General features: G+C 40.3%; 1 protein-coding gene across 8 annotated transcripts in view; it reads right to left on the bottom strand.

Moving 5' to 3' along the window:
- Window positions 1-26,881, bottom strand: part of LOC101274335 (S-adenosyl-L-methionine-dependent tRNA 4-demethylwyosine synthase TYW1) — a 451,923-nt gene that overhangs the window by 102,353 nt on the left and 322,689 nt on the right. For all 8 annotated transcript variants that reach the window (XM_049699574.1, XM_049699573.1, XM_033426289.2 and 5 more), the window contains one exon: window positions 18,314-18,449. In XM_049699574.1, coding sequence (XP_049555531.1) covers window positions 18,314-18,449 — 136 coding nt within the window. The remainder of the gene's footprint in view (window positions 1-18,313; window positions 18,450-26,881) is intronic.

The raw sequence follows: 26,881 nt of genomic DNA, 5'->3' as shown, positions 1-26,881 counted from the left end.
GGAGGGCCACGTTGGCACGTGGGATCTGAGTTCCCCAACCAGGGATCGAACCCGTGCCCCGTGCAGTGGAAGCGCCGAGTCCTAACCACTGTACCACCAGGGAAGTCCCAAGAACTCAATGTTTTTTAGTAAACATTGTATCAAATGGTGATCAAATAACATGTTTAAGATGACTAATTACTAGTGTTAACTCTTGGGAAATTATATTACGTGTTGGTTAGAATAGTTAGGAAAAACAAATATGTGTAATGTTAATAAGAGCTCAAAATGAAAATGTTTGTACATGAGACAATTAAAATACCCACTCTCTATAACCCACTATGATCTGACATCCGTCAAATTTCTGCTCTCTGCTAGGGGCTTTTTAGCTTCTATCCCACCTTCTCTGCTTTACTCAAGTTTCAATAATGTCTGTTACTACTAGAAAGAAGAAGAATATAAAAGTTTTTACAATTCTATTCCCTAGAAAAAATTATCTTCTTGGGGCAGCTCCTTGATGGTTATCCTTTTTGAAAATAAGTAACACTCTGAAAAGGTGCAAAGAGGAAAACAGACAAAGAGCTCCCTCTACCTCCAGACGCTCAAGTCAAAAAGAATTCAAATGTATAGGTGCATAGCGTAATTTATTTAATTGGTTCTCTACTGATGGATATTTAGTTTGCTTCCAATCTTTTGTTATTATAAGTAATGTCACAATGAATAATCTTCTATACATTTTACTTCATGTGGATGGAAGTATGTCTCAGGGTAAATTACTTGATGTGAACTGCTCATTCAAAAGGCACATGCCCTTTTTATTTTAATAGACAGCATAAAAGTGTCCTTAAGGGACTTCCCTGGTGGCGCAGTGGTTAAGAATCTGCCTGCCAATGCAGGGGACACGGGTTCGAGCCCTGCTCCAGGAAGATCCCATATGCCGCGGAGCAACAAAGGCCATGCGCCACAACTACTAAGCCTGCGCTCTAGAGCCCACAAGCCACAACTACTGAGCCCGCATGTCACAACTACTGAAGCCCATGCACCTAGAGCCCATGCTCCGCAACAAGAGAAGCCACTGCAATGAGAAGCCCGCGCACCGCAACAAAGAGTAGCCCCCACTCGCCACAACTAGAGAAAGCCCGTGCGCAGCAACGAAGGCCCAACACAGCCAAATAAATAAATAATTTCTTTTTAAGTGAAAATATTTTTTTTAAAAAAAGTGTCCTTCAAAGGTGAGATTGTACCAATTTGTATTCTCACCAGAAATATATGAGAGTACTTTTTTCCTTACTGTTATTTTTATTTGTATTTAAAAGCCATTTGCATTTCATGTTCCATTAAGGGTTTTTATCCTTGGCTTATTTTTCTATTGTTTTATTGGTCTTTTTCTTAATGATTGGTAGTAGCATTTTCATTAAATTCAGTACTTTTTAAACTTTCCTAACTTTATTCACTTTATTACCTTTATTTTAAGACTTCATTTAAAAATCTTTTTTTCAGAACTATCCTTATCCCAAAATACACCATTATACAACTGAGAAATATTTAAGGAAAGAAACAAGACGCTTGACTAGTATTTTTATGAGGTCTACAGGCAAAATCAAGGAATCTTATCCCATTAACAGGTCATGAAGCAAAATGATGATTCATGAAGATAAGTCTAAGAGGGAAACAGAATTTTTTTCATATGGTGATCATTACAGTTTCCAGTGTTTGGGAACTTACATTTTTTTATTTGAAGCTACTGCAAAAAATATATATTTTATATATACATACTTTATACATATATGTAAATAAATATGGAGATGCCACCAAAATATATATGCACACACATGTATATACATATGTGTATGCATGTGTCTATATATACTTACTTCAAGTATTACCAATATTTGTTCCATTTTAAAATTCAAGATAAAAAATATCCACAGATAAATACATATGAAGTAAGGCAACAGGGAAGATGATGTACTACAGATATTTGTATCAAAATTATTTTCAGAACCTCCCTTCTGCAGTGAAGTTCTCCTGCTTAGAGAGAGTTACAGAGTTAAAATAAACAAACAAACAATTTCTGGTCTTGAGAATAAAAATTCAAAGCAGAGACCAGGTAAACTCAGAATACTTTAAAATGTAATACTCAAAACAGATATAAATTTAAGTCAGCTGAATAATTTTTATTTAAAAGAATATATATTTTAAAAACTGAGGACATAAAGTCCTCAACATGACAGATTATAAATTCTCAGTAAACCATCTTGGAGGCTTATAAGTAAGTTTTCATTTATTCAGTCTTACTCTGTTTTATAGGCCATTCCAGTAAGCACTTTCCACAATAATTCATTTAATCCTCAAAACAAGCCTATGAGGCAAGTGCTCCTTTATCCCCATCTTACAGATAAAGGAACTGAAGCACAGGGATGCTGCACCTAAGATCACAAAGCTCTGAGGGGTGGACCCAGAATTCAAACACAGGCCTTGTGGCCCCAGCACGCAGTAGGCCACGTGTGTATTGTCTAGGTAGTACTATCGATGCTGAGAATCAGGATGGACTCTTGCCGGTGAAGGAGTTCACTATAGCAAGAGCATCGGACTATCCAACTAATAACATCTTCCATACTTTACCACCTTGAACACGTGCTGCAGCAATGGCCCACCGGAGAGCGCTCTGCCAGGTGCAAGGTGACCAGGGTTACAGCCAAGCCTGCAGGTGGTGCAGGACATCCCACAGATATTCACCCCACTAAATAGAGGAACGTAAAATAAAAACCACAACTCCTGATGGATACCAAGTCATATTCATCAGACTGGCAAAACTTAAAAAAGCATGACAATACATTCAAACTTAAAAATGTTAAAAAGCTGAGTACTTTGAAAAAAATCTAGTTAAATGGAAGATGTATATATCTTAAAAGCTGACAATACCACCTATTTGTGAGGACAGAAAATGGAAACTCGAATACACTAGTCTCCAAAGCCACTCTCCTGAGTACTTTGAAAAAATCTAGTTAAATGGAAGATGTGTATATCCTAAAATCCAGCAATTTTCACTCCTAGGTATGGACCCTAAAGAAACTACTGCATGTGTATACAAAGAAAACTTTCAGTAATGTTCACTGCAGAGTTGAAAACTTCAGAAAAACTCAAATGCCCATCCACAGGAGAATGAATAATACATTGTAGAATATTTATAAGATGGAATGCTTATAGAGCAGTTACAGTGTCTCAAAAGCTAAATGTATCAGCATGAGTAAATCCACAAATATAATATTAAACAAATAAACAATAAAAAAGGCGGTGGGGGGGGCAGGGAATGGGGAGTTATTGCTTAATGGATGTGTAGTTTCAGTTTGGGAAGATAAAAAACTCTGGAAACGGACTGTGGTGATGGTTCAACAACTATGTGAACGTTCTTAATACCACTGAACTATACATGTAAAAATAGTTAAAATGGTAAATATGATTTTTTCTAATGCTCAAAACAAGAAGAACTTGCAGAATGCTATGATGATACTATTATATACGGTTTTAAAATATGAAAAACAGCTCTGTTGTTTACAAAGTTGTAAATATAGAGTGAAGTATAAAAATAGCATAGAATGATAAACACCAAATACAGGACACAGATTATCTCTGAAATAGAGGGAAGGAAAGGAAATATGAAAGAAAAGAGGTTCATAGGGACTGCAACTGAATTTATAATGTTTTATTCCTTAAGCTAGATGGTAGTTATATTGGTATTTACCATCTTATTTACTCTATTTTTTACATCTCCAAAATATTTAATCATACCTACAAAATTGGGGATAGAGGGCATTATACTTTAAAACATAAACACAAGCAGCCCATGATGTTTTTAGATGTTTCTATCTAGACCTTATGAGGTCAGCACTGCTATTAACCCCATCTTACAGATGAGAAAACTGAGTCTCTTGACCAATATTAGCCAGGAAGTGGTAGAGACAGGACTCCAACATGAGCAGTCTTATTTAAGAATCCCAAGCTCTTAACTGCTACACAAGACAGACTGTTGGTTAACGATGAAATATACATCAAAAGGAAAGGAGATAAATCTAATTTGCTCATTCACCAAACATTTATCATGTGGCTATTGTGTGTCACACTGTGATAAGAGCTGGGAGAGCAAAAATGACATGACATACACTGTGCCTTCTCTCTGGGACCTTTCAGTTTGCAAGAAGAAAGACAATTAACTAAGCAATCACAACCCACCGTGGTAAGCACTATGATGGCGTGTTACAAGATAGCACAAGGCACCGCTGGCACATAAGTGCTGGAAACAGACTACGGGGGGAGGAGGAGGAGGAGAGAGAAAGGGAAAGCCACCAAAGACAAGACCTGCAAATTAAATTGTTAGACCCACAGAATAAGATAGTACCCAGACAATAAGACCAGTGCTGAAGTGTTACATGTACTACTGTGGAAAAATGTCTGTGACACACTGTTAATGGAAAAAAAGGTCAAAATCAACACATATAGCATCTCCTTGGAATGAGCTGGCACTGATATAAGTTTCAGTATACAATAAGCTTATCACATCAATGCATAAAGGATGAATTATTCAATAAATGATCCTGGATAACTAAATAAAAGTGAATACAAAATTGTATCCCAGTTGGATTAAAGAGTCAAGTTTTTTAAAATTAGGCCATGAAAGAACAGGAAAATATGCATAAATATTTTTATAACCCAGGAGAGGTGGGTGAGGACTTCTCAAACACATCACCAAAGGCAGAATTCACAAAGAGAAAGACGACTAGATCTTGAAGGAAAAAGCTGGAAGACTTAGAGTACCTGATTTCAAAAGTTTAAATTAACCTTGACTTGCTACGTTATACCATATATAAAAATGTATCTGAGGGTGACACCACCAAGAGGGCAACAGAGGTTGTTCCTGACTTCACTCCCTCTCAGAAGAACTACTAACGGAGACACTGGTGCTGCCCGAGGTAGGAGGAGGCCGGTCTGGTTGTCTGGCGGCCAGCTATGAAGCCGGTGAGTGGGGACGGGGATTGGAGGAACCGAGCCGCAGGGATGGGAGCGGCCCCGATGCGACTTATTGAGCCCGGGGACAGCCCCAGCCTGGTCGCAACACGACTCGCGCAGTAACCGTCCAGGGAAGGGGAGGTGGCGCTTCCCGGAACCTGCAAGAAGGATGGCAGCGAAGGAATAGTGTCGGAGGCGGGCGAGGGGAAGACAGACATTCGCTGTGCGCCTGTTGTGGGCTGTGAGCTGTCGCATGCAGGGTCTCCTAAGCCTCACGACAGCCCTGCCAGAGAGGGCTGAGCCCCCTTTTACGAAGGAACTAAGGCATAGAGAGCTTAAGTGTCTCCGTGCATCATTCAGCCTGATACCCCAGCCCCAAAGCATATCCTGGGATGCCCTGGGCCCCCTGGGGAGCAGTCCTCTCCACGGACGGGGAAAACTTCCTGGAAGATGATTAACACCCCTCCAGCTTGTGGGTGTGTCACCACGGCCACCATTCCACGGGGCCACCTGGCACTGCGTCCCTTTCCCTGGAGTTAAGAATCTCTGGGCTTGGGGAAGCGGAAACATCCAACTCTGTTAGGATTTGTAAAGCTGGCTGGGAGAGCCTGAGTGAATGGGCCACGCAAACAAACTCTTGAATCATCAAAACTGCCTTAAAGAAAGAAAAAACAGGCTTAAGGATCTGAAGCCCCACCTGACTCACATCACCTACCGACAGAGCTAACAACCTGTTGAAGGGGCTCCATTTGAGTTGAGTTGATAATAATAATACGGATAGATCCAAAGCAACTCAAATCCATGGCCTAAATTGGCTCTGTAAAGTGATCTGGTAGTTACAAATAAGACCATTATAGAATAGAATATAGCTTCAGAGCTAGAAAAGACATTAGGCAGTTACACTTGCTAATCCCCATATTTCCATGTGGAGGGACATCAGCTCTCCTTCACTCCTGGCCTCTTTTCTACACTTGTCCCCAGAAGGGGAAGAGTGAGTGATCTGATCCCTGAGTTTGGGAGGAACTGAACACAAGTAGCTGTGTTCCTTCCCTTCTCTTTGCAGAGAGTACTATCTGGGGTGCTCTCTGACACAGGGGAGCTACGGGTTGTCCATCACTGCCTGTGCCTGGGTGGATAAGTCCAATTCTGGAGTGAAGAATTGACAAGCCCACTTGACCTCAGCTTTAAAGCCACATCCTCCATCCTCCACCTGACAGTCAGTAATAAAACTGATATATTGATCTCCATTTGCCTCTCCAGTGTCTCATCCCTCAGTTGGTTCCAACTAGGAAGTAGAAGAAAGGTGTGTTTTTTATTGGTCCTATAACACATCTTCCATGTAGAAATGCTTCCCACGTGATTTTCAACTCCTTAGATCAGCACACAAAGTTCATCTCAGTCTCTCTAGTCCAGTGATTCACAAAGTTAGGGACATGTTATTCCACCTGTACTCCCACCCACCCACCAACCAAATTGCTAGGCTGTTTGGGGGTTATTTATTGAGAAATGGGGTAGAGAAAACTACTTCTTTAGCTTCCTCTTCTCTGCTCTAATGTCACAGTTCCTGGATACAGTCAGCTCTCGGTGTTCGTGGATGCAGAGGACCAACTGTCCCATGTTGGTCCGTTTTATGTAAGGGAGTTGAGCATCTGGGAATTTTGGAACCCGCGGTTGGGGGAGAGGTCCTGGAACCAACCAATCCCCCCCACCCCCCGTGGACACCAAGGGAATATACTGTACAAAGCCCTTTCTCTTTTTGCCTTAATTGCCTTAACTTCTCTATCTGCTTAAAAACCTCCTGCTCATCCATCAAAACCCAACTAATGGATCTCTCCTCTGTGAAGCTTTCTCCAGCTGCCTAAGCAGTCAGTCACTCCCTTGTCTGCTCTGAAGGGCATAGTGCCATTTTAGCACTTCTAACTTTTTTGAATCTATTTACACATTGTCTCTCCAATTATACTGAAGGCAGGCTGTTTATTTTATGGATCTTTGCATCTCCAGAGCTTGGCAAATGAAGGTGTCCAAGAAATGTTTGTGAATGAATGAATGAATAAATCTCACTTTATAGTTTTGGAAAACTGAGATCCAGTAGAAACTGACATCGCTTGTCCAAGTTTATACAGTAAGTGGCAGAGCCAGGACCAGAAGACAGGTTTCTTGGTTCCCAATCCAACACTCTTTCCACTACATGGGGCTGTAATTATTAATAGGATAGTAAACAGCAATAGCTTATTATTGATATCGCTGATCTCTCTGATATTCCAGGTTTGAGTGAATTGCAAATATGCATCAGTTTGTCTTTAAGCAAGGATCAGCTATACTAAAACTATATGTAAATATTCTTTAAAGTTATTTAACATAACTGATTTCTTTTGAAGCCTAGTTCAGTGCAAACAAGTGAGTTTGACTCATCAGACGAAGAGCCTATTGAAGACGAACAGACTCCAATTCAGATACCATGGTATGTTAACCTTTCTGATCAATGATGAGCTAAAATATTTGATGTGTACATAATAATCTTTGTAGAATTTAGTCTGCATATTGAAAATGATTCTCTTCTGCTGATTACATAATTCTTATCTTTCTTATCTATGGTAGAATAAAGCTTTTTTTGGGCGGGGTAAGGGGAGTGGTGGGAGTTCCTTCCTTATACATTGAGAAAACCATAGTAGAAACAAGGAGTTAAGATTTGAATGAGCTCCCATTTAGTACCAAAACCTTCTTATTCTTTTACAACAAAAGAATAGTGTACCAAACATAGGATGAGATATCCTATGTTATCATTTATTCCAGTCCTAGAACTACTTGCCACAATAATGCATCTATCAGCAGACCCTGTTTAAGATAAAAGCCACATCACCATAGATACAATAACAAAAACAAATGTTTTTATATAAAATCAAAAATAAAAAAAAAAAAAAGAAGAAGAACTACTAACAACTACTCAAAAACAAGACACCACTGAGAGAATTCTAGAACACGGGGGTGAGGCTGAAGCACCCCCTGCACCACAGAGACCAAGACAGACTGCGATAGAAGGTAAGAGAAGGGGCTGCACGTTGACCACACTGCCCCTACCCCAGGGTAGTGCAGCAGCACACAGAGGGGTCTCCTAAGTCTCCAGTTCCTCCAATAGGAAGAGAACCCAGCGGGGACAGGCAGCATCCTCCCTGCCCCCAGCAAAATGGGTCGCTTTGTGGGAGCCCTTATTCTGACACTGCACCAAGGGGACTGCAGGGAATCTTCGGGCGCAAACACTCAGAATCTGACTGTCACAGAGAAGCGGGGAGGGGCCTGCCACAACCAGCATGTGGATCTTGGGAGACTGACTTCATACCTGCAGTGTCCAGGCAGTGACCCCAACCAGCGGCTCTGCTCACCTGCAGAGCACCCAGGGTGCGCTCTGACCAAGGAACTTGGGGGAGGGCAGATCTGCCTGATTCGGATCCTCAAACAAGGAGTTTTGCCGCCCTAGAGCCCAGTTTGCCTGTGCCCAAGCGAGGAGCTGAATCACAATCCCATCCACTGTGGACAGTGTCCTCCAGCCTCATCTGACCAGAAGGGCTGGTGACAACACCTGGAAGCTGTGCAGTCCAGAAGGACTCCAGCAGAGAGGTGGGCAGGCAGAGCCGAGAGTCTGCAGACCAAAGCCAATGGCCCTGCTCAGTCAGGAAACCTGGGGTGTGACAACAAAAAGCTTTACCAGTTTTAGAGCTTCTTCTCCCGCTGCACCCAGGCTGGGAATCTAATTCACAGGCCCACTTATTGCTGAATACAGCCTTCAGCCTGTCCAACCAGGGAGTCTGACCAGAGCACAGGGGAAGCTGCACAGCCCATTCAATGGCCCTATGTACAGTGGCACTGAACAGAGAGCACAGCCCATGCCTCCCTGACCTGCAGAACAAAACCGATGGCCTTTCCTGACCAGGAAATTCAGTGCACACTCTGGCCTGATTCAGGCCCCCAAACAACCAGCTATACGGGACCTGGATCCCATCTGGCTGGCCTGCCAGGGCAGGGAAGCTAATTCACAGCCCCCATCTACTACAGAATATAGTACACAGTCAGGACCATTGAGTAAGCCTGATCAGAGGATCCAGGCAAGCATGGAGCCCCTCCTCCAGCCTCACTTGTGTGTGGAACCAAGCCAGCAGCCCTATACAAACTTCTCAGGCAGTGGCACTCTGCCCCATCCCCATTCTCAGAGCTCAAACAAGTGCCTCACCCAAAACAGACCAGAATAGCAGGCCCCAGCTGCCCAAGGACATTACTAGAAGATACACCCAGAAACCCAAACTGAGCTGCCTGGTGAAGAACTGTCTCTGCCAAAGCAAACCTGTGAAGTCTGGAAGAAGAGCCCAATTACTCAAATGCATAGAAAAATATGTAAGGAACCAAGGATCGTCAAAAGTCAGGTAAATATGAAACCACCAAAAGAAACTAATAGCTCCAACAACTGACTCTAAAGAAATGGAGACTGATGAACTATCACACAAAGAATTCAGAATAATCCTCTTAACTACAAGAACTACAAGAAAACACAGAAAGACAACTAAACAAAATTAAGAAAACAATGCATGGACAAAATGAGAAGTTCAACAAGGAAACAGTAACCATCAAAGAAACCCAAACAGAAATCCTAGAACTGAAAAATAGAGTAACTGAACGAAAGAATTCAATAAAGAGTTTCAAAATTAGACTCACCGCACATTTAAAAAAGAAAACAAAACAAAATAATAAGCAACTTGGAGGACAGAACATTGGAAACTGTCAAAGGAACAAAACGGGGAAAAAAAAGAAAAATTGAAGGAAGCCTACAGGAATTATGGGATACCATGAAAATAAACAATATTCGCATTATGGGAATTCCATAAAGACAAGAGAAAGATAGAGGAACAGAAAGTATATTTAAAGCAATAATGGCTGAAAACTTCCTAACCTCGGGAGAGAAATGGACATCCAGATCCATGAGGCCCAAAGGACCCAAACAGGTTGAATTGAACAGGATCACACCCAGACACATTATAATTAAATTGCCAAAAGTCAAAGAAAGAATTTTAAGAGTGGTGAGAGAAAAAAGAGAACTCACAAGGGAACTCCCATGAAACAATCAGTGAATTTTGCAACAGAAACTTTTCAGGCCAGGAGAGAATGAGCTGTCATATTCAAAATACTGAAAGAAAATAACTGTCAACCAAGAATTCTATACCCCGTAAGGCCGTCCTTCAGACACAGAAAGAGAGAGAAAGATTTTCCCAAACAAACAAAACCTGGGGGAGTTTATCACCACCAGACCCGCCTTACAAGAAATGCTAAAAGGCCAGTTCTCTGAGTGGAAGCAAAAGAATGATAATTAACATCATAAAAACATAAAAAGATGGATGTGGCAAACATTTCACAATATATGTAACTCAAACAATCAGGCTACAGGCCTTAAACTGATACAGTGATATATGTCAATTATTTCTCAATAAAATTGAAAAAAATTTTTTTTCCTTAAAAAAAAGAAAAAGGTATCCCCAAGACAAGACTTTGTCCTTCAGACCCTCAGCAGAATTGCCCCAAACCACTTACTCCTTCCTTTGGGCTGTACTTTGGTCTAGCTAGGCCTCCCCAGGTCAGAGAATCCCCTCAAGAAGGACCAGCTCCCAGCCTACCTAATCCTCATCTACCTATGGGCAAAAGCATGAACAAGAGTTTTGAATTAACTCTTTGCTCCCTCTTACCAAAACTGTATCCCCTAAGAGCTTTGTCCAGAAATATGCCCTAAACTTCTATCAGAATGCAAAAACGGACAAGGGGAAGCTTAAAGCTCTCTCCACCCAATATTTGGTAAGTGTCAGCCACTCATATTAGCAATCAATCCCCCTGTTGTTGGACACCTGTGCGGATGGTAATACTCTGGTGCTGCTGGCCCCAGGATCCTTGGCACAATTCCAATGGTTCCTCTATTCCTTCCACACACTTTTATAATTAAGGCCTTACTAAATAAACCCTCCTCAAATTACCCTAAAAAAATTAATTTGAGATGATTCATAGTCCCAAATGTGAAAGAAAAATAAAGCTTTCACAAAAAAAAAATAAGAAAATATCTTCATGACCTTGGGGTAGACAAAGATTTCATAAACAGGACATGAAAAGCACTAACCATAAAACTTCAACAAATTAATAAATTGGGCTTTGTTAAAATTAAGAACTTCTGTTTATCAAAATATATCATTAAGAGTAAAAAGGCAAAGACAGACTAGAAGGTATCTTGAAAACATGTACCTGACAAAGCTCTTGTATCCAGAATATATTTTAGAACATCTACAAGTCAATAAAAAATCAACAGTAATCCAAATAAATAAGGAACAAAAGAATTGAACACATAATTCACATAAAAAGGATAGCCAAATGGCCAATCAGCATCTGTAAAAGTATTCAAATTGAAAGGTATTCACTGGGGAAATGCAACCTAAAACTACAGTGAAATATCACTAAACAACAATGAAGATGGCTAAATTTTAAAGTGGGAGGGAGGTCAGAGAATGTAGAACAACTGGCCTTCTCACACACCGCTGGGAGAAATATAAATCGGTACAATTACTTTGGAAAACTGGTAGTGTCTACTAAAGTGGGATGTACACTTACGCTGTAATCTAACAATTCCGCTCTACATATTTACCCAAGAGAAATGCAGGTATATTTATATATCTACAAGAATGTCCATAAAAATTATTCATAATAGTGAAAAACATAAAACAATTCAAATGTCCACCAATGGTAGAAACACTGAATAGTTTGTTGTATAGTCATATACTATATAGCAGTAAAAATGAATGAATTGTTGCATATAACGTCATGGAGAAATCTCAAACAGGGTACTTAGCAAAAAAAAAAAAATCAGACACAAAGGAATACATAATAAATGGTTCTATTTGTATAAAGTTCAAAAACAGTCAAATCAAAAATAAATGTAAGGGGCTTCCCTGGTGGCGCAGTGGTTGAGATTCCGCCTGCCGATGCAGGGGACACGGGTTCGTGCCCCGGTCCGGGAAGATCCCACATGCCGTGGAGCGGCTAGGCCCGTGAGCCATGCCGCTGAGCCTGCGCGCCTGGAGCCTGTGCTCCACAACGGGAGAGGCCACAACAGTGAGAGGCCCGCGTACCACAAAAAAATAAAAACTAAATAAAATAAATAAATGTAAAAGTTCAAGAATGGGCAAAATAATGTATGGTGACAGAAGTTGATAGAGCTGTTCATGATATTTTAAATAAAAAGTACAGTTGTAAAAATATGTAATGATCTCATTTTATAAGTAAAATACACACACACTTACATACACATAAATTAAACTCTGGAAGAAAAACAGCACTATAGTAATAGTATTTTTACCTTTGAATTCTGGTAGCGTATAAGTCATCTTATTTTCTTCATTATGGGAATGTTTATTTTCTAATTTGTTTTTAGCAGATATGGTTATCTAATGTTTAACCTCATAAAAGGAAATGTCTTTAATTTCTTCTTTAAACAATATTATTGCTCTGGGTTCAAAAGGTTAATATTCATTACATTGATATCTTTTGTTCACTCTCCCCACTTCCACATCCTTCCATTCGACCCACTACACAACGGTTTCTATGCAAAACACTATATTCTACTTCTTTTTGACACAGTCATTAGAGGCTAACTGGTAAACCAAGTTTCTTTTTCATCACCCCTTAACCTTCCCTCAATATCTTCATGAAAACTCATTGTTTCTTTGAATTGTATGTAATACACAATACTTGCATGGGATTGTACCAACATCATTATCAAATTCTTCCCAGAGTCACTCTCTATATACACTCTTCATCTTGAAAGCTTGAAAAGTTGTCTTCCCTAAGCTTCCTTCTTTGGCCCTCTTTAGACACTTCTTGGATAATTCCATCCACTTTCTTGCCTTCACCTGCAATCTACTGCTACAGAGATGACTTCTAAATCTATATATTCACACTCCAACATTCCTCTGAGTCCCTAAGTCATGTAAGCAATGATCTACTAGACATCACTTAATGTCTCAACATGAACCTAAGATGCAACACGTTCATCTTTCCTTAAAAAGCTTAGGCAGAAGTCAGGTCTGGAGAAAACCTATTTACTAGGGAATTTCCTGGGGCTGGGGGTAGCCAAACACTTCGTAGGCACTGGCTTTGGAAAACACCATGGGAGAGATCAAGGTCAGCAGTCTTGGTCTGATTTCAAAAGTGGCTAAAACCAGAATATCCTTTTAGCCAACCAGAGGAGGGTGAAATGGCATTAAGCCCAAGATGGGTGGAATCAACAACCTGGAAGATCCATGCCTACAGAGAGGGTACACGCAGGTTAGATAAAGGTAAAGGGCAAGATAAAGCCTAAGAAAAGATAATAATAAGAAACAAATATCCAGATCACAGCCAGATGGACTAAGGCTCAAGAGAAGCCTTTGGCATCGATAAGGGGAGGTGGAAATAAACCAAATAGATCAATAAGCAGGGGAACCAGTCAGAATGATGGAGGGGTGATTAGCTTGTCCTAAAAAGGAGGGAAGAAGACAGGCTATTTCATTGACTCTAAGATATTCTAGATTGTAAGACACACAATTATTTTATGTACCATCATTTTATGTCTCTCCTTTATGAAAGTAACAATGCTAGCAATTAAATATGACATGCCATCTCTGGCTATCTGACTTTAGAAATGTTAGAAAGTAACAAACTGTGCATGCTGCAACTGGAGAGCAGCAGAGGCACAAGGCCCCCTCTCAGGTGTGCTCAGGACAGGAACCTGATTTACACTCAGGCCCCCATGATATGGAGAAGCAGGCTGGAACACAGTCTTGCGAGACCCTGATACTGGCCAACAAGCAGGAAACTGAGTGAGGAGGGAAAAACCCAGTCTTCTCTCCCATGTGTCTGCTTTACCACTCACACACAACACTTCACTTCTGACACCTCTGGTCACCAAATGTGCGGGGGATTTTCCCTCACCAAGCAATTCTCTGCAACACCAGCTGGTGTCCTACAAATTAACTCAATTCTGAGACTACACCCTACTGGAGAGGCCAGTCCCAAGTCTAGGTTATCACCTGTGCTTCTGGCTGATGGGCTCTAAATCAGAGGTTCCCATAACCCCCTCCTCTGGTTTGATTAATTTGCTACAGCAGCTCACAGAACTCAGGGAAACACTGACTTAGGTTAACCAGTTTATTAAAGGGTACAGATGAACGACCAGATGAAGAGACACATAACGCGAGGTCTTGGGAGGGTCCTGAGCACAGGCACTTCTGTCCCCATGGAGCTGAGGACACACCAACCTCCTGATATGTGGATGTGTTCACCAACCTGGAAGCTCCCCAAACCCCTTAGTGGGATTTTTATGGAGGCTTCCTCTCGCAGGCACAATCAATTATTAACTTCATTTCCAGCCCATCTCCCCTCTCTAGAGAGGGGTGTGTGTGTGTGTGTGTGTGTGTGTGTGTGTGTGTGGCAGGGGGATGCTGAAAATTCCAAGGTGCCTTATTAGAATAAAAGACGCTCTTAATGCTCTTATCACTTAGAAAGTTACAAGGGCTTTAGGAACTCTGTGCCAGGAACTGGGGACAGAGACCAATATATGTATTATCTCACACTGTTACTGATGAAAAACTATGCTGTCTTTTACCTGAAGGTCATAGAGAAACTTTAATAGCATGCAAAACTGCTCATGACCTGATGTTAACAAATAGCAACATATAAAATTGAATCATATATGCAAAACAAATCACTCTCTCCCCCTCAAAGGATTAACTAGAAGTACTACTTCCAAATGTCAGTAGTAGCTGCCTCAAGGTCCTGGAATTATAGGTAGCTTCTTCATTTGTTCCTTTATATTTCTCTTTACTTCCCCCCAAATTTCTATATTCAATGTGTAATTTTTATAATCAGAGATAAGGTCAAATATTAGTTTTTTAAAACCTGCCAGTTGTGGGTCACATGGATACTTTGGTTTATTTAAATATTAGATATAGAGCCATCTCATTCATGTATAATAAGCCCTTCTTAACAGTGAAACAACATTCCTCCGATAACATCAGGTCAATGCATGCTCACATCCACAGAACTAAGTTCATTTTGGATACCCCAAAATATGTAATGCGGGAAATTATTTTTGTCTTTCCAACATGAGGTTTCAAGAATATCAGTATTATTGCTCAAACGTGGAAAAGGATTAATTACTTCCATTTCCTGCTGGATCTTCAACTTGGCATAATAATGTGCCAAGAGAAACACATCTGGTCACACTTCTGATAAAAGTCTACTGTCAGGGCTTCCCTGGTGGTGCAGTGGTGAAGAATCCACCTGCCACTGCAGGGGACACAGGTTCGAGCCCTGGTCCAGGAAGATCCCACAGCAGCGGAGTAACTAAGCCTGTGCGCCACAACTACTGAGCCTGTGCTCTGGAGCCTGCAAGCCACAACTACTGAGCCCACGTGCCACAACTACTGAAGCCCACGTGCCTAGAGCCCGTGCTCCACAACAAGAGAAGCCACCGCAATGAGAAGCCCATGCACCGCCAACAAAGAGTAGCCCCTGCTTGCAGCAACTAGACAAAACCCGCGTACAGCAGCAAAGACCCAACGCAGCCAAAAATTAAGTAAATGAATAAAGAAATTTATTTTAAAAAAAGTCTACTGCCAAAGGTAGGCAGTGCTGTCTTGCACAAGACGGATTTTTTTTTTTTTTTTTAAAAAAGGACTGTTCAACAAGTAGCTGCCATGTCCAGAAATTGAAGCTAACACATTTTATGCTGTGTTATCTTGATGGAATTGCTTTTTAGCCCCACATACTCAAATACCAATCTATTTCTCCCCTCATATTTGAAAAGGAACATTTAGACAAAGGATAAAAATCTTGAAATGTAACCTTTATACTTGCCAAGAGTAATAAAACAAAATATGCTACCTTCTTCTACTTTGGGTGGTACTAGATCATACGTAGGCTGAAAAGCTTGGGAAAAATCGGATTTCTTTGTTTATAAAGTTTAAGAAATTCTTTCTCTTCAAATGTCTTTTCTTGCTCAGGTATACTTAAAGCTCAAACAAGTAACAGAAGATAACAGTATGGATGTTCTAATTGAAACATCTCAAATATCACTTTTATTTCAAAGTTTTCATTGAAAAACTCAAATGATTATCAGATGACAGTGATCATATATTTGACCCTAGCTAGTAAGTATAGTCACAACATAAATGTCTTATTTTTCAGTATTAAACAGCAGTAAAGTCGACCTTTCTTAATAGTATCTAATATACCAATAATATCAGACATTCAAAAGGAAATAACATAGCTTGAGTTAATTTAAAGAAAACTTTTTATTTTGACAGCAGCTTCCTGCTGCAGATCTTTCTTAAATGACAGTGTAAACAATACAAGAATGAGAAACATAAACTCATTGCTACAAAATGCTTAGAGAGCAATTGCCCTAATCTGGGAGCAGCTAGTTTAAACAGCCCAAGGAAACTTTTTCAACTATTGTTACGTGGACACAATTATGATATTATATGTAAGAAGCTCATGGGTTAGAAAATATTGTAGAACTTTAAGTTAGTGCGTTACTATCAATGAGTCAATCCAGAGTACTTACAACTGAACTGGACATCCAAAGGCTTACTTGTAACTTCAAGATACGAATTCATTTTGTGGAAAATTTTGGCAAAAAGGAGCCTATTGAGCCATTCTGCTAATGCCTATTTCTCATCTTCCACATTCCGACTCAGGATATGGTCTAGATAACAATCTCATATGTGTTTGAGACTGCCAGCCCCTGCTGTTTACTTCCATCTAAATCCGTTCTGATTTTAATGCTATGTATCTCCTGTCTCAGCAATAAGCAATGAGGATACAGCTGAAGGTGAAGTCCAGAGACGAAGAAAATTTAGGAACCAAAAAGCATCTGACTTGCTAGCTTTATAAATAATCCAAGACAGATCAGAAACCAATGCCTATTTTGAATGTCTTAAATAATGTCAGTGTTAATCACCAAAAAAGGCACAGATTTAAATTCCCAAGCTTAAAAGCAGGGGGCGGGGGGGGGGGGGGAGGTGCAAGGCGGCTCTGATCAGCTGAAAAGTCAAGAAAATGGGTAGAGTACATCTCACTACTACAGAGCTCTGGGTGAGTCTCCACTCATTCATTCTTTTAACAAACATTTATCAAATACCATTAACTATGTTGTGTTAGAATTCAGACATGAGTAAGGAATCCAGTTGGGGAGAGAGAAGCTAGGATAAAACAGAGGAAATGAAGTGTATTTACAGATATAAAACTTGGGAAGGCAGACAGGGACAGCTATTTGCAACTGAAAACGGCTTCGCAGTAAAGGTAATAATGAAGCTGAGACTTGAAGGTTGCATAGAATTTCTACAAGTCAAAAAAATGGAAAGAAAGGACAGTCTAGGTTCTGAGGAGGTAACCAAGGACTCGGGACAAGTGCTGGGCACACCTGCAGAAATAGCAAGACAAGCAGGGCTGTGTAGCATTCCTGGGGAACATGGTGAAGGATGAGTCTGGAAACGTTCACTGCAGCCGGACGGCGACGGGGTGGGAATGCCACAGTAAGTGCCGGGCAAAGGAGAGAAAGGCAGGTTTTCTGGGACAGTGACTTCCATATATTTGGCTGCACATCAAAAATCACCCGAGATGTTTAAAATGCGGATTCTCAAATCCCCCTAGGAATAGGAAACTGTAATTTTTTAAGCTCCTGTAGTGACTGTCAGTATCAGTTAGATTTGCGTAAACCAAGAGGAACTGCAGGGTAGAAGCAAAGAGAACAGAAAAGGGGAAATGGCTACAAGAGAAGAAGAGGTAGAACTAACAGAAAATACCAACTATTGACATAGGGGCCAATGGAAAAGAAGAACCAGAAGGTACCTTAGGTCTAAAAGAATAGGAAGATTTAAGAAGGGGCAACTGTTTGCAGGAAAAGACATTGGGGTCGGACATTCTGGGGTTGAGTTCCTTATTGGGTAGGAGATTTTGTTCTAGAAATTCAGGAAAGTTAACTTCATATTTAAACATATACTATTTGCTGACACCTCTTCTAGGATTGCTATGTACTGCGCTTACCCGTGTTTTATTAATTAGCTTTGGGAGTGTGCATCTCTCTCCTGAAATACATGAAGGACATATAATATATATAAGGCAGGGTGCTAGAAACTTAAGAGGAACTCGATAAATATTTACTGAATAATAAAAGTGGAAGTCTAGAAAAAAGTTGAAGATTTTAGTCTTTTTTTTTTTTTTAAAGGAAAAACAAATCTTTTTTTTAAGATGTCATGATTCTTACCTTTGCAGCCAAGGCTTTTAAACTGTCGAGGAATCTTTGCCAGAAATCCTTGAAGAGCGGGCGGTCAATTTTCTTCAGGCTCTCTTTGGTGCTGGCGTCCACACTGACGTATAGCTGGGTAACTGGTTTGAGGTTCCTTGATAATTTAAAATTTAAAAAAAAATACAACAATAGAAGAAGAAAATTATGCCTAAGTCGGGCTTTTCATGATGTTAAATTTACAATCTGTAATAGATGTGATGATTAAACATTTCACTGGGGTCTAGAGGGTTCTGCTTCTCCCAGAAGATTGAAGCCATGATTTTAATGTGACAGAATGGGATGTCAGTTGGTTATTTTTTAAAATGACTGGACACCATCCCTAATAAACTGAAAACATTGGATTACTTAAAATTAGTCTCTCTTCAAACACTACATTTTAGTGGAAAATAAAACAAGATCAGGCTTTAGGTCTGGCACCATCAGCTCAGCACAATTACAAGGGGTTCTCAGACCAAAGTTTCTTCATAAACTCTGCCACTTAAGACTTCTACAGGGGTCTGTGCTGACGGGCCACCTCCCATCATCAATTTGCTGATGGATGTTTTCTAAGGCACAAGAACAAGGCTTCTTTAAGGGCACAGAGCCACACCAACGCCTCACCTATGCCTCTGAGAGCAGGAGTGGGTTTAAAGTCAAGCCCTGTGTGGGCGAACAATGACCCATATCAGGGAGCCGTAAGCAATGCAGAGTTAGAAAAAGAGCAGCCAAGCACTTACAAAAGAGCACAACCCAGAAGAAAAATGTATGTTGTAGGTTCTTATCTTTCTTTGCCTTCTTAATCCGCATCCATGAGTACCACTCATTCTACACTTCGCTCAAATTCACTGACTCATTTCACAATGTCATCATCTACCAGATTTCTTGCCAGTTATGTTTTAAGCCCAGATTGTACGTTTTCCCAGAGCCTCTCTGTTCTCCCTTCAAATAGGTCTCATAATTCACTCTCTTCAATGAATTTCGAAGTAGAAAGAAATTCCCCCTTAATAATCCTCTGACCAAACTCTCCCATTCTTAATTTGCTATAACTATTCCATAACTTGTATTTACCCCTAGAATGTTATTTATACATTTTTTGTTTCAAAGTCTAGGCATTTAAAAACTGCCACATAATTCACATGCCATAACATTCACCATCAAAGCGGCTGATGAGCTTTTTATATCTATCAGTATTGGCCTTACCCATCTTTGAGTGGAAGACCTTGAAGGACAGGAGCTCTATTTTTCTTTTCATCCAGCCATACAGGTAGACACTTCAAGCTACTTTTTAGTGGATACTGTTGACTTCAGCTGACAGAACTTTTAAGGAAATGTAGGCCAAACAAATGCTTGTAATCATCTGGCTTAGTGACATATGGAAAAACCAGAAGGGCCTAAACCCAAAGCTGTTAAAAGTGGAGAAGCTCTGACCAAAGTTAGGAAAGAATGATTAAAACACTGGCAGACTCTCATTGCTTTAATCCCTCTCCAATACTGATATAACGGAATCCTTAAAAGTTCAATAATGTGTCACTACTGAGCAAAGGACACCAATTACTGGAAATGCAAAACAACAGCATACTGTAATGGCAGCATTTTGTCTCACCACCCCTTTTGCTGGGGGCCTCTTTAATAACAGACAAGCTACTTTAACTGGATTTCATGTTTTACAAACATAAAAAGGATTGTCTTAATGAATACGGCTGGCTATCATCGTCTGATACTCACAGGACTTTGTCATAAAGCTGCCTGATGCAAAATGGGAACCGGCCTGACCTTTTCACTACACCTCCATAACTACTTCAAGAGTATGAACAGTAAATTCCAAAGGCCATAGATGTCTTACAAACCACCACCATTTTGCAAAAAAAAAAAAAAAAAAAAGTAGTCCTGGACATTGACACTAGCAATAAGGAATTTTTGACATTACTAAATGTCTGAGATGCTATAATCAGGAATTTTATAGCTCTTTGGCCAGGGATCAGAGGAAGAATGGAGAAGAGGAAAACCCCAAGGAACTGTAGAGCTCATTCCTAAGGGGCTCAAAAGGAGTAAAAGGACACTGGAGAGATTTTCTGAGCCTCAGGGATCTTATGTCTGCCTGCTATTGGTCTCTGTTCCCCGTGACGATGAGGGTCCAAGCACAGTCATTTGTCTGTCTCCATTCTATTCAGAGACAGGATCATTTTAGTTATATCCTTAAAACCATCATCATAATTCCTGTGTCTCAGAATCTCACATTGCTGTTGAGAACAATTAAAAAGGACTATACAATAAAAGGGATATATAACTCTGAGCCCAATCCCCAGTGAAAATACCCTATGAATCTTGATATGATTTTTGTGATGACCCTTCATCCGGCTAATTTTAAATCTCTGAGTTATAAATGATCATATATGGAAAAACATTGCAATTGAACATAAAAATCCCTCTCCCTTCTTCCCTTCCTGAAGAGATTAGGCCTCATTCTACCCAGAATAATCAATAATCATATCAAGATCCTACCTACAATGAAACCTCCTCATCTCTACAGAAAGGAAAAAAGGGAGAGAGATTTATGTTTTCAAGAAATCTAGAGGTTTCAATAGTAACTGTGATGCGCCTATTGGACAAAAAAATAACCAAAGTGACCCAAATATCCAATACTTATATGTGAAATCTATCCAAAAAAGGGACAGTTTCTATTAGCTGTTTCCTTCCCTGTGTTATGGGCCACAGTCTCTTGTTTCTGTGTCTAGTTCATGTTTTTTTTTTTTTTTACGAAAGCTGGACATTTTAAATAATATTATTTGGCAATTCTAAATCAGGTATCTCCCAACCCAGGGTTTTTTTTTTTTTTTCTTTTCTGTCTGCTTGCTGTTTTTGTTGTTACTGAACTAATTTGGTAAATTCTGTATTCTTGGTTGTGTTTAACCGCTAAAATCCCTGTTTGATTAGCTTAGTGGTCAGGTAAGGATTAGACAGAGATATCCTTAAATGACTTCAATCAATAAGTCTCCTAGGGCTTCCCTGGTGGCGCAGTGGTTGAGAGTCCGCCTGCCGATGCAGGGGACACGGGTTCATGCCCCAGTCCGGGAAGATCCCACATGCTGCGGAGCGGCTGGGCCCGTGAGCCATGGCAGCTGAGCCTGCGCTCCGCAACTGGAGAGGCCACAACAGTGAGAGGCCCGCACACAGCAAAAAAATAAAAAATAAAAAAAATAAGTTTCCTAGCCTTTGCTGAGGGGCTCTATGTGTGTATATTAGGGCACGCCTTCGATGTCCAGGCAGGCATTTGACAACTGTGCCTTAGCTTTCACTGTCTACCTGCTCAAGACATCAATGTATCAAGTGGAGGTGGGCAAATAGGGCCTTTTCAAGTCTTCCCTGGCATACCCACAGCCCTGCCCGTGTACATGGTCTTCTAGATTTCCAGGAACATGCTGGAGCTTCTCAAAGTCCCCTACAAACATCTCATTCCCTGGCTTTTCCTTTTAAGTATTTGGTTAGCTTCCTGTTTGCCCCAATGGTTACTGCTGCCTCAGGCAGCTGTGAAGTTAAACAATTACTGATAATTGCTTATGAGAAACACCCGAGAGAAAGGCTTTCAGTGCTGGACAAACTCTGAGTCACTTGTAACAAACACAACCCCTGTAAGTGAGAGTTGCCAGGGAACTGCCACACATACCATATAATGACAGTTCTCCAGGAATGGGACTTTGAAAGAGTTCCAACTCTGTTTTGTCCCTTCCCCTGGCTGCCAGGCTACTGGTTTTTACCACGACTGTAGGCTACTAGTTTGCAGAGCTGGAGAAGTTGGAATGGAATAAGGACATGTTAACACATCACAAATCTTACTGTTCATATTGCAATTCAGCTAATTTTCTGAGGAACAGTGGGTTTCCACCACAGCCTACTTTAACCCATTTCTAAGCTAAGTTTCAATCCTGAGCCTTAAAAGACAAATCTTTTTTTAATTTAACTTAGTTGTTTTTTGCTTCCTCTTTACTGTACAGAGCCTGGATCCAAAGAAAAAGGGCCATCCCCATACCCACACATACCCCTCAACAAAAGCCTTCAGTTTCTACTTTAGCCAGTGGCTTCTCAGAATCCAAAAATCAAATATTCTAGTGTACTGTTGCAAGAAGTCTTGGGAGAAAAAAAGACCACTGCAGTATTCAAAATATTTTTGTATTGTTAATGCATATCATAGAAACACTCTTTTTTCTTTTTAGCCACGCCACGCAGCTTGCAGGATTTTAGCTTCCCCGAACCAGGGACTGAACCCAGGCCCCCAGCACTGGAAGCATGGAGTCCTCACCATTAGACCACCAGGAAATTCCCTAGAAATACTTTTTTGACATGAGAATAAAAATACTATTTACTGGGGGCAAAAAAACGTTCCTCAGATTGTTGCATACCTCTGATTAAGAATTTGATTCTGACAATTTTTGCTGGTATTCTCACTGTTTTTATAGAAGAGTAGGTTTTGAAGGTCTGTACTCTGCTATTCCTAATAACCAACAAACAAGTTTTGTTTTTATTTCCATCACAATTCATCACAATATTCCTTCTTTGACCCATAAGCAAATGAAAAGTGCATTGCTTAAATTATAAGCATATTGGAATATTCTAGTTATCTTTTTGTACTGATTTATAGTTTAATTGCATTGTGTTCACATAGCATGATCTACATGATTGCAATACTTTCTTGTAACTTGCTATAATGCCCAGCATATGGCCATTTGGTAATTTTTCTGAGAGCAACTTCTGTGCTCTTAAAAGGAATTTATATTCCAAAGTTTCTCAATTCAATACTCTATTTCTGTAATACACGCTAAATTTGTTAATTTAGTTGTTCAGATCTTCACTACTATTCCTGATTTTGATTTGCCTGTTTTATCAGTGTGAGAGAAATGTGTTAAAAACTTACTATTTCTCCTTATTTTGAAAATCTCCAGTTTTGAGATTATGTTACTGATTGTTGAAAAATTTTGAATTACTGTTTTACGTTCCTGGTAGGTTTAATATTTTATAATTAAGAAATGTTCCATCTTATCTCAAGTAATGGTTCTTGCCTTAAAGTATACTTGACCAATATTACTTAGCCTACCTTTCCAAGGTGCTTTTCATATATTATCTCATACACTAACAATGCCACTATAAGGTAGTCATTATTATTGCAATCATTTTACAGATGAGGAAACTGGGCACTGAGCGGTTACCTTCCCAGTGTCAGAAAGACAGCAAGAGATACAGTCAAGATTCAAACCCAGGTCTCTTCTAGACAGAGCACAAGCTCTTCATCACTTCACTGTGCTGCCTGTCTCTCTTTTTTTTTTAGCCCATCCAGAAAAGCATAGTTTTGAAAAGTGTCCCATCAATTCACAGACACAAAAGAAGACTATATTTTAAACTTAATACAAACAAAACAGGCTGGGAGAAAAAAAAAAACTTCTATTGAAAGGATCAGGTAGTATTTATAATCAATCTTCATTTCATTGTAACTGTTACCTATAGCCACGTAGAGCTGATACATACAAGAAAACTTTATTTTTATTAAAATTAATGTATTTCTTGATAATTTTACTAATATGTGAAGAGATGTCCAATTTATAGAGGTTCTCTAACACATATAGTGAATATCTTAGCAAATACTAGAGAAAACAAAACATAGAGCAAACAAAATAACAGAAATACAAGGGGAAGAAGTAAGAGAACAAACAAAGTTCACACATAGTTTCAATGAAGGTGCTCAAAAGTAAACGTACACGGGGACAAATTCTGTGGTGGTGGAGGAGGTAGGTGTAGGAAGTTAAATGTTAATCGTGTCATAGTTAAAAATGGAACACAGCTCTGTCTTCTTATGATAAGCCTGCTAGCAGGGAGAAAGCTTTGAATTAACTATACTTATCACAAAAGAAAAAATTTAAGATTTTAAATGTAAACTTAAAAATAATATGAAATAGTTAAGAAAACCGTGTAGAAGAAGGGGTAGACAAAATAATTAGCTACTAAAGGTATCAGAAAAAAGCCTGAGAAAATCTGGTTAAAATGTTAAACCTGGTATTGCTACTGATGGGAGTAGTTGTTTTTATATCTTTTAAAAATAATAAAAAGATTCTGCGAAAAAATTTAAAAAAAAGAAAATCGTGTAGAAGTGAACTAAAGATGAAGCTAAGAGTGAGCCAGTTGACAAAGGGCTGAACATTTGACTCTAAATCTTCTCATGCTCATAAAGAGACACAGTTATAGGATTCAAATGTCCACAAAGTAAGCACAAACTAGGTTCAGTGTTTCTCAACAACTTCCTTACCTTACAACATGGTCTACTTTTAGCAAGATGTCTCACGTAGGTCTTTGACATCTTAGCACAGAACAATTTACAGGAAGTAATGACAGGGAGTGCTCCAGTGGGACAGTGATACCCAGGTGTGATGGGCCTTTCTGACTGCAGGGCTGAATGCAAGCATAGATCATACAGTCTCAAGAATAAGAGTCCTAAATTCACATGTCTGCAGGAACCAAGTATGATATAATGTGAGTCAACCAAGACACTTTTTTATTTATTTAGCTATTTATTTAATACATTTATTTATTTATTTTTAAAAATTTGTTTATTTTATTTATTTAATTTTGGCTGCATTGGGTCTTTGTTGCTACGTGTGGGCTTTTCTAGTTGTGGTGAGCAGGGGCTACTCTTCATTGCGGCGCGGGCTTCTCATTGCAGTGGCTTCTCTTGTTGTGGAGCACGGGTTCTAGGCACGTGGGCTTCAGTAGTTGTGGCGCACGGGCTCAGCAGTTGTGGCTCGCAGGCTCTAGAGTACAGGCTCAGTAGTTGTGGCACATGGGCTTAGTTGCTCCGCGGCATGTGGGATCTTCCTGGACCAGGGCTCGAACTCGTGTCTCCTGCATAGGCAGGCGGATTCTTAACCAGTGCGCCACCAGGGAAGCCCAAGCAAGCCACTTTTAAAGGAAAAAGAAGTTCTTTGGACACCAAAACACAGACTACATGTGAAACATTCAAGAATATTCTTCCCTTACTCCAAGCAAGATGCTTCCCATTTTTCTTGCACGTGGTACTCTGTCACCCTTTCGTTGTTTCATGTCTGTTAGAAATGGCGACAGAAATTTCTCTGCTGTAAGAGAATCTACAGTGCGATCCCTCTGACAGGTGGCAGATGAGACTCAGCCTCAGGGCTGAGGAGACAGTAAAATGGTGGAGAGCGTGGCAAACTGAAAAGCAGAGGCTTTACAGAAAAGACAGCCGTTCCTTGCTGTGATATTGTCAGACAATAAGGAACACACATGCAGTCTCTGTCCCTAGTTCCTGGCACAGAGCTCCTAAAACTCTTGGTATTTCCCGAGTGACAGAGGTGAGAAGTGCCTTTTGTTATCTATAATAAGCCCCTTTCAACCATACAAGAATTTATATTAATGGGGTAACTCCTGATGCGCCCATGGACACATTCCAGAGAGGGGCTGGTGCCCGAAGAACCGACCACGTGATTAGAGGGTTGGCACTTTCAGTTCCCCCTGCAACCTCTAGGAAAGGGAGATGGGCTAGAGGTTGAGCTAATCACCAATGACCAATCACAATGATTTCATCAATCCTGCCTATCTAATGAAACCTCCATAAAACCCTCCCAAATGACGGCTTCAGAGAGCTTCCGGGATGGTGAACACACTGGGTGCTGGGAGGGTGATGCGTCTGGAGAGGGTGGGGAAGCCCAGGGCCCTTTTCCCCACATCTTGTCACATGCAACCCTTCTATCCAGATGTTTGAGAGTTGTAGTCTTTATAATAAACTAGTAACAGTAACTGAATTGTTTTCCCCAAGCTCTGTGAACTGTTCTAGCAAATTATCAAACCCAAGGAGGGGTTGTGCGACACCCCAATGTACCGTCGGTTCATCAGAAGTACAGGTGGCAGCCCGGGACTGTGACTGGTGTCTGAAGCAGGGGGCAGCCTGGGACTGAGTCCTGACCCTGTGAGGTCTGTGCTAACTCCAGGGAGACAGTGTCAGAATGGAACTGAACTGCAGGACACCTAGCTGGTGCCTGCAGAGAATTAGAGGACTGCTTGGTGTGGGGAAAAAAACACACATCCGGTGTTAGAAGTGTTGTGAGTAAAAAAACAGATAAGAGTGAAGTGTTCTGGTGTTGTAAAAACAGCACTTCATACTTGGCTCTTGACAATTTTTGCCAGATTGTCTTTTTCTCCAAAGTCAGAAATCTCTTTTATGAAAAATTTCTGGATTTTAAATGTTGGCTAAAAAAAGAAAAAAAAAGTTTCTAAACATGCTACAGGACAAATAAAACCTACTCCTTATCAACTGCCAGTTTGAGACTTCTGGTCTCAAGAACTCTCCAAGCTTTCCCACATGATTAATTAAGTTCCTGAAAAAGACCGAGTCCTGGTACGTTCAAGGTTATCCTCCTTGTACAAAGCACAGCCTGCTGTGCTATTCGGTAGAGTACAAACATGGCCATAAACTCTCCCTCTCCTTGTACCCATGACCCTTTGCAATGTAGCTTTGAGTGCCCCTCACTGACTCCAAGCTTGGCCACG

The sequence above is a fragment of the Orcinus orca genome, chromosome 16 (assembly GCF_937001465.1).
Source record: "Orcinus orca chromosome 16, mOrcOrc1.1, whole genome shotgun sequence".
Taxonomy (NCBI): Eukaryota; Metazoa; Chordata; class Mammalia; order Artiodactyla; family Delphinidae; genus Orcinus; species Orcinus orca.
Note: the sequence above shows the minus strand (reverse complement) of the source record. Positions and strands in the feature narration are given on the sequence as shown.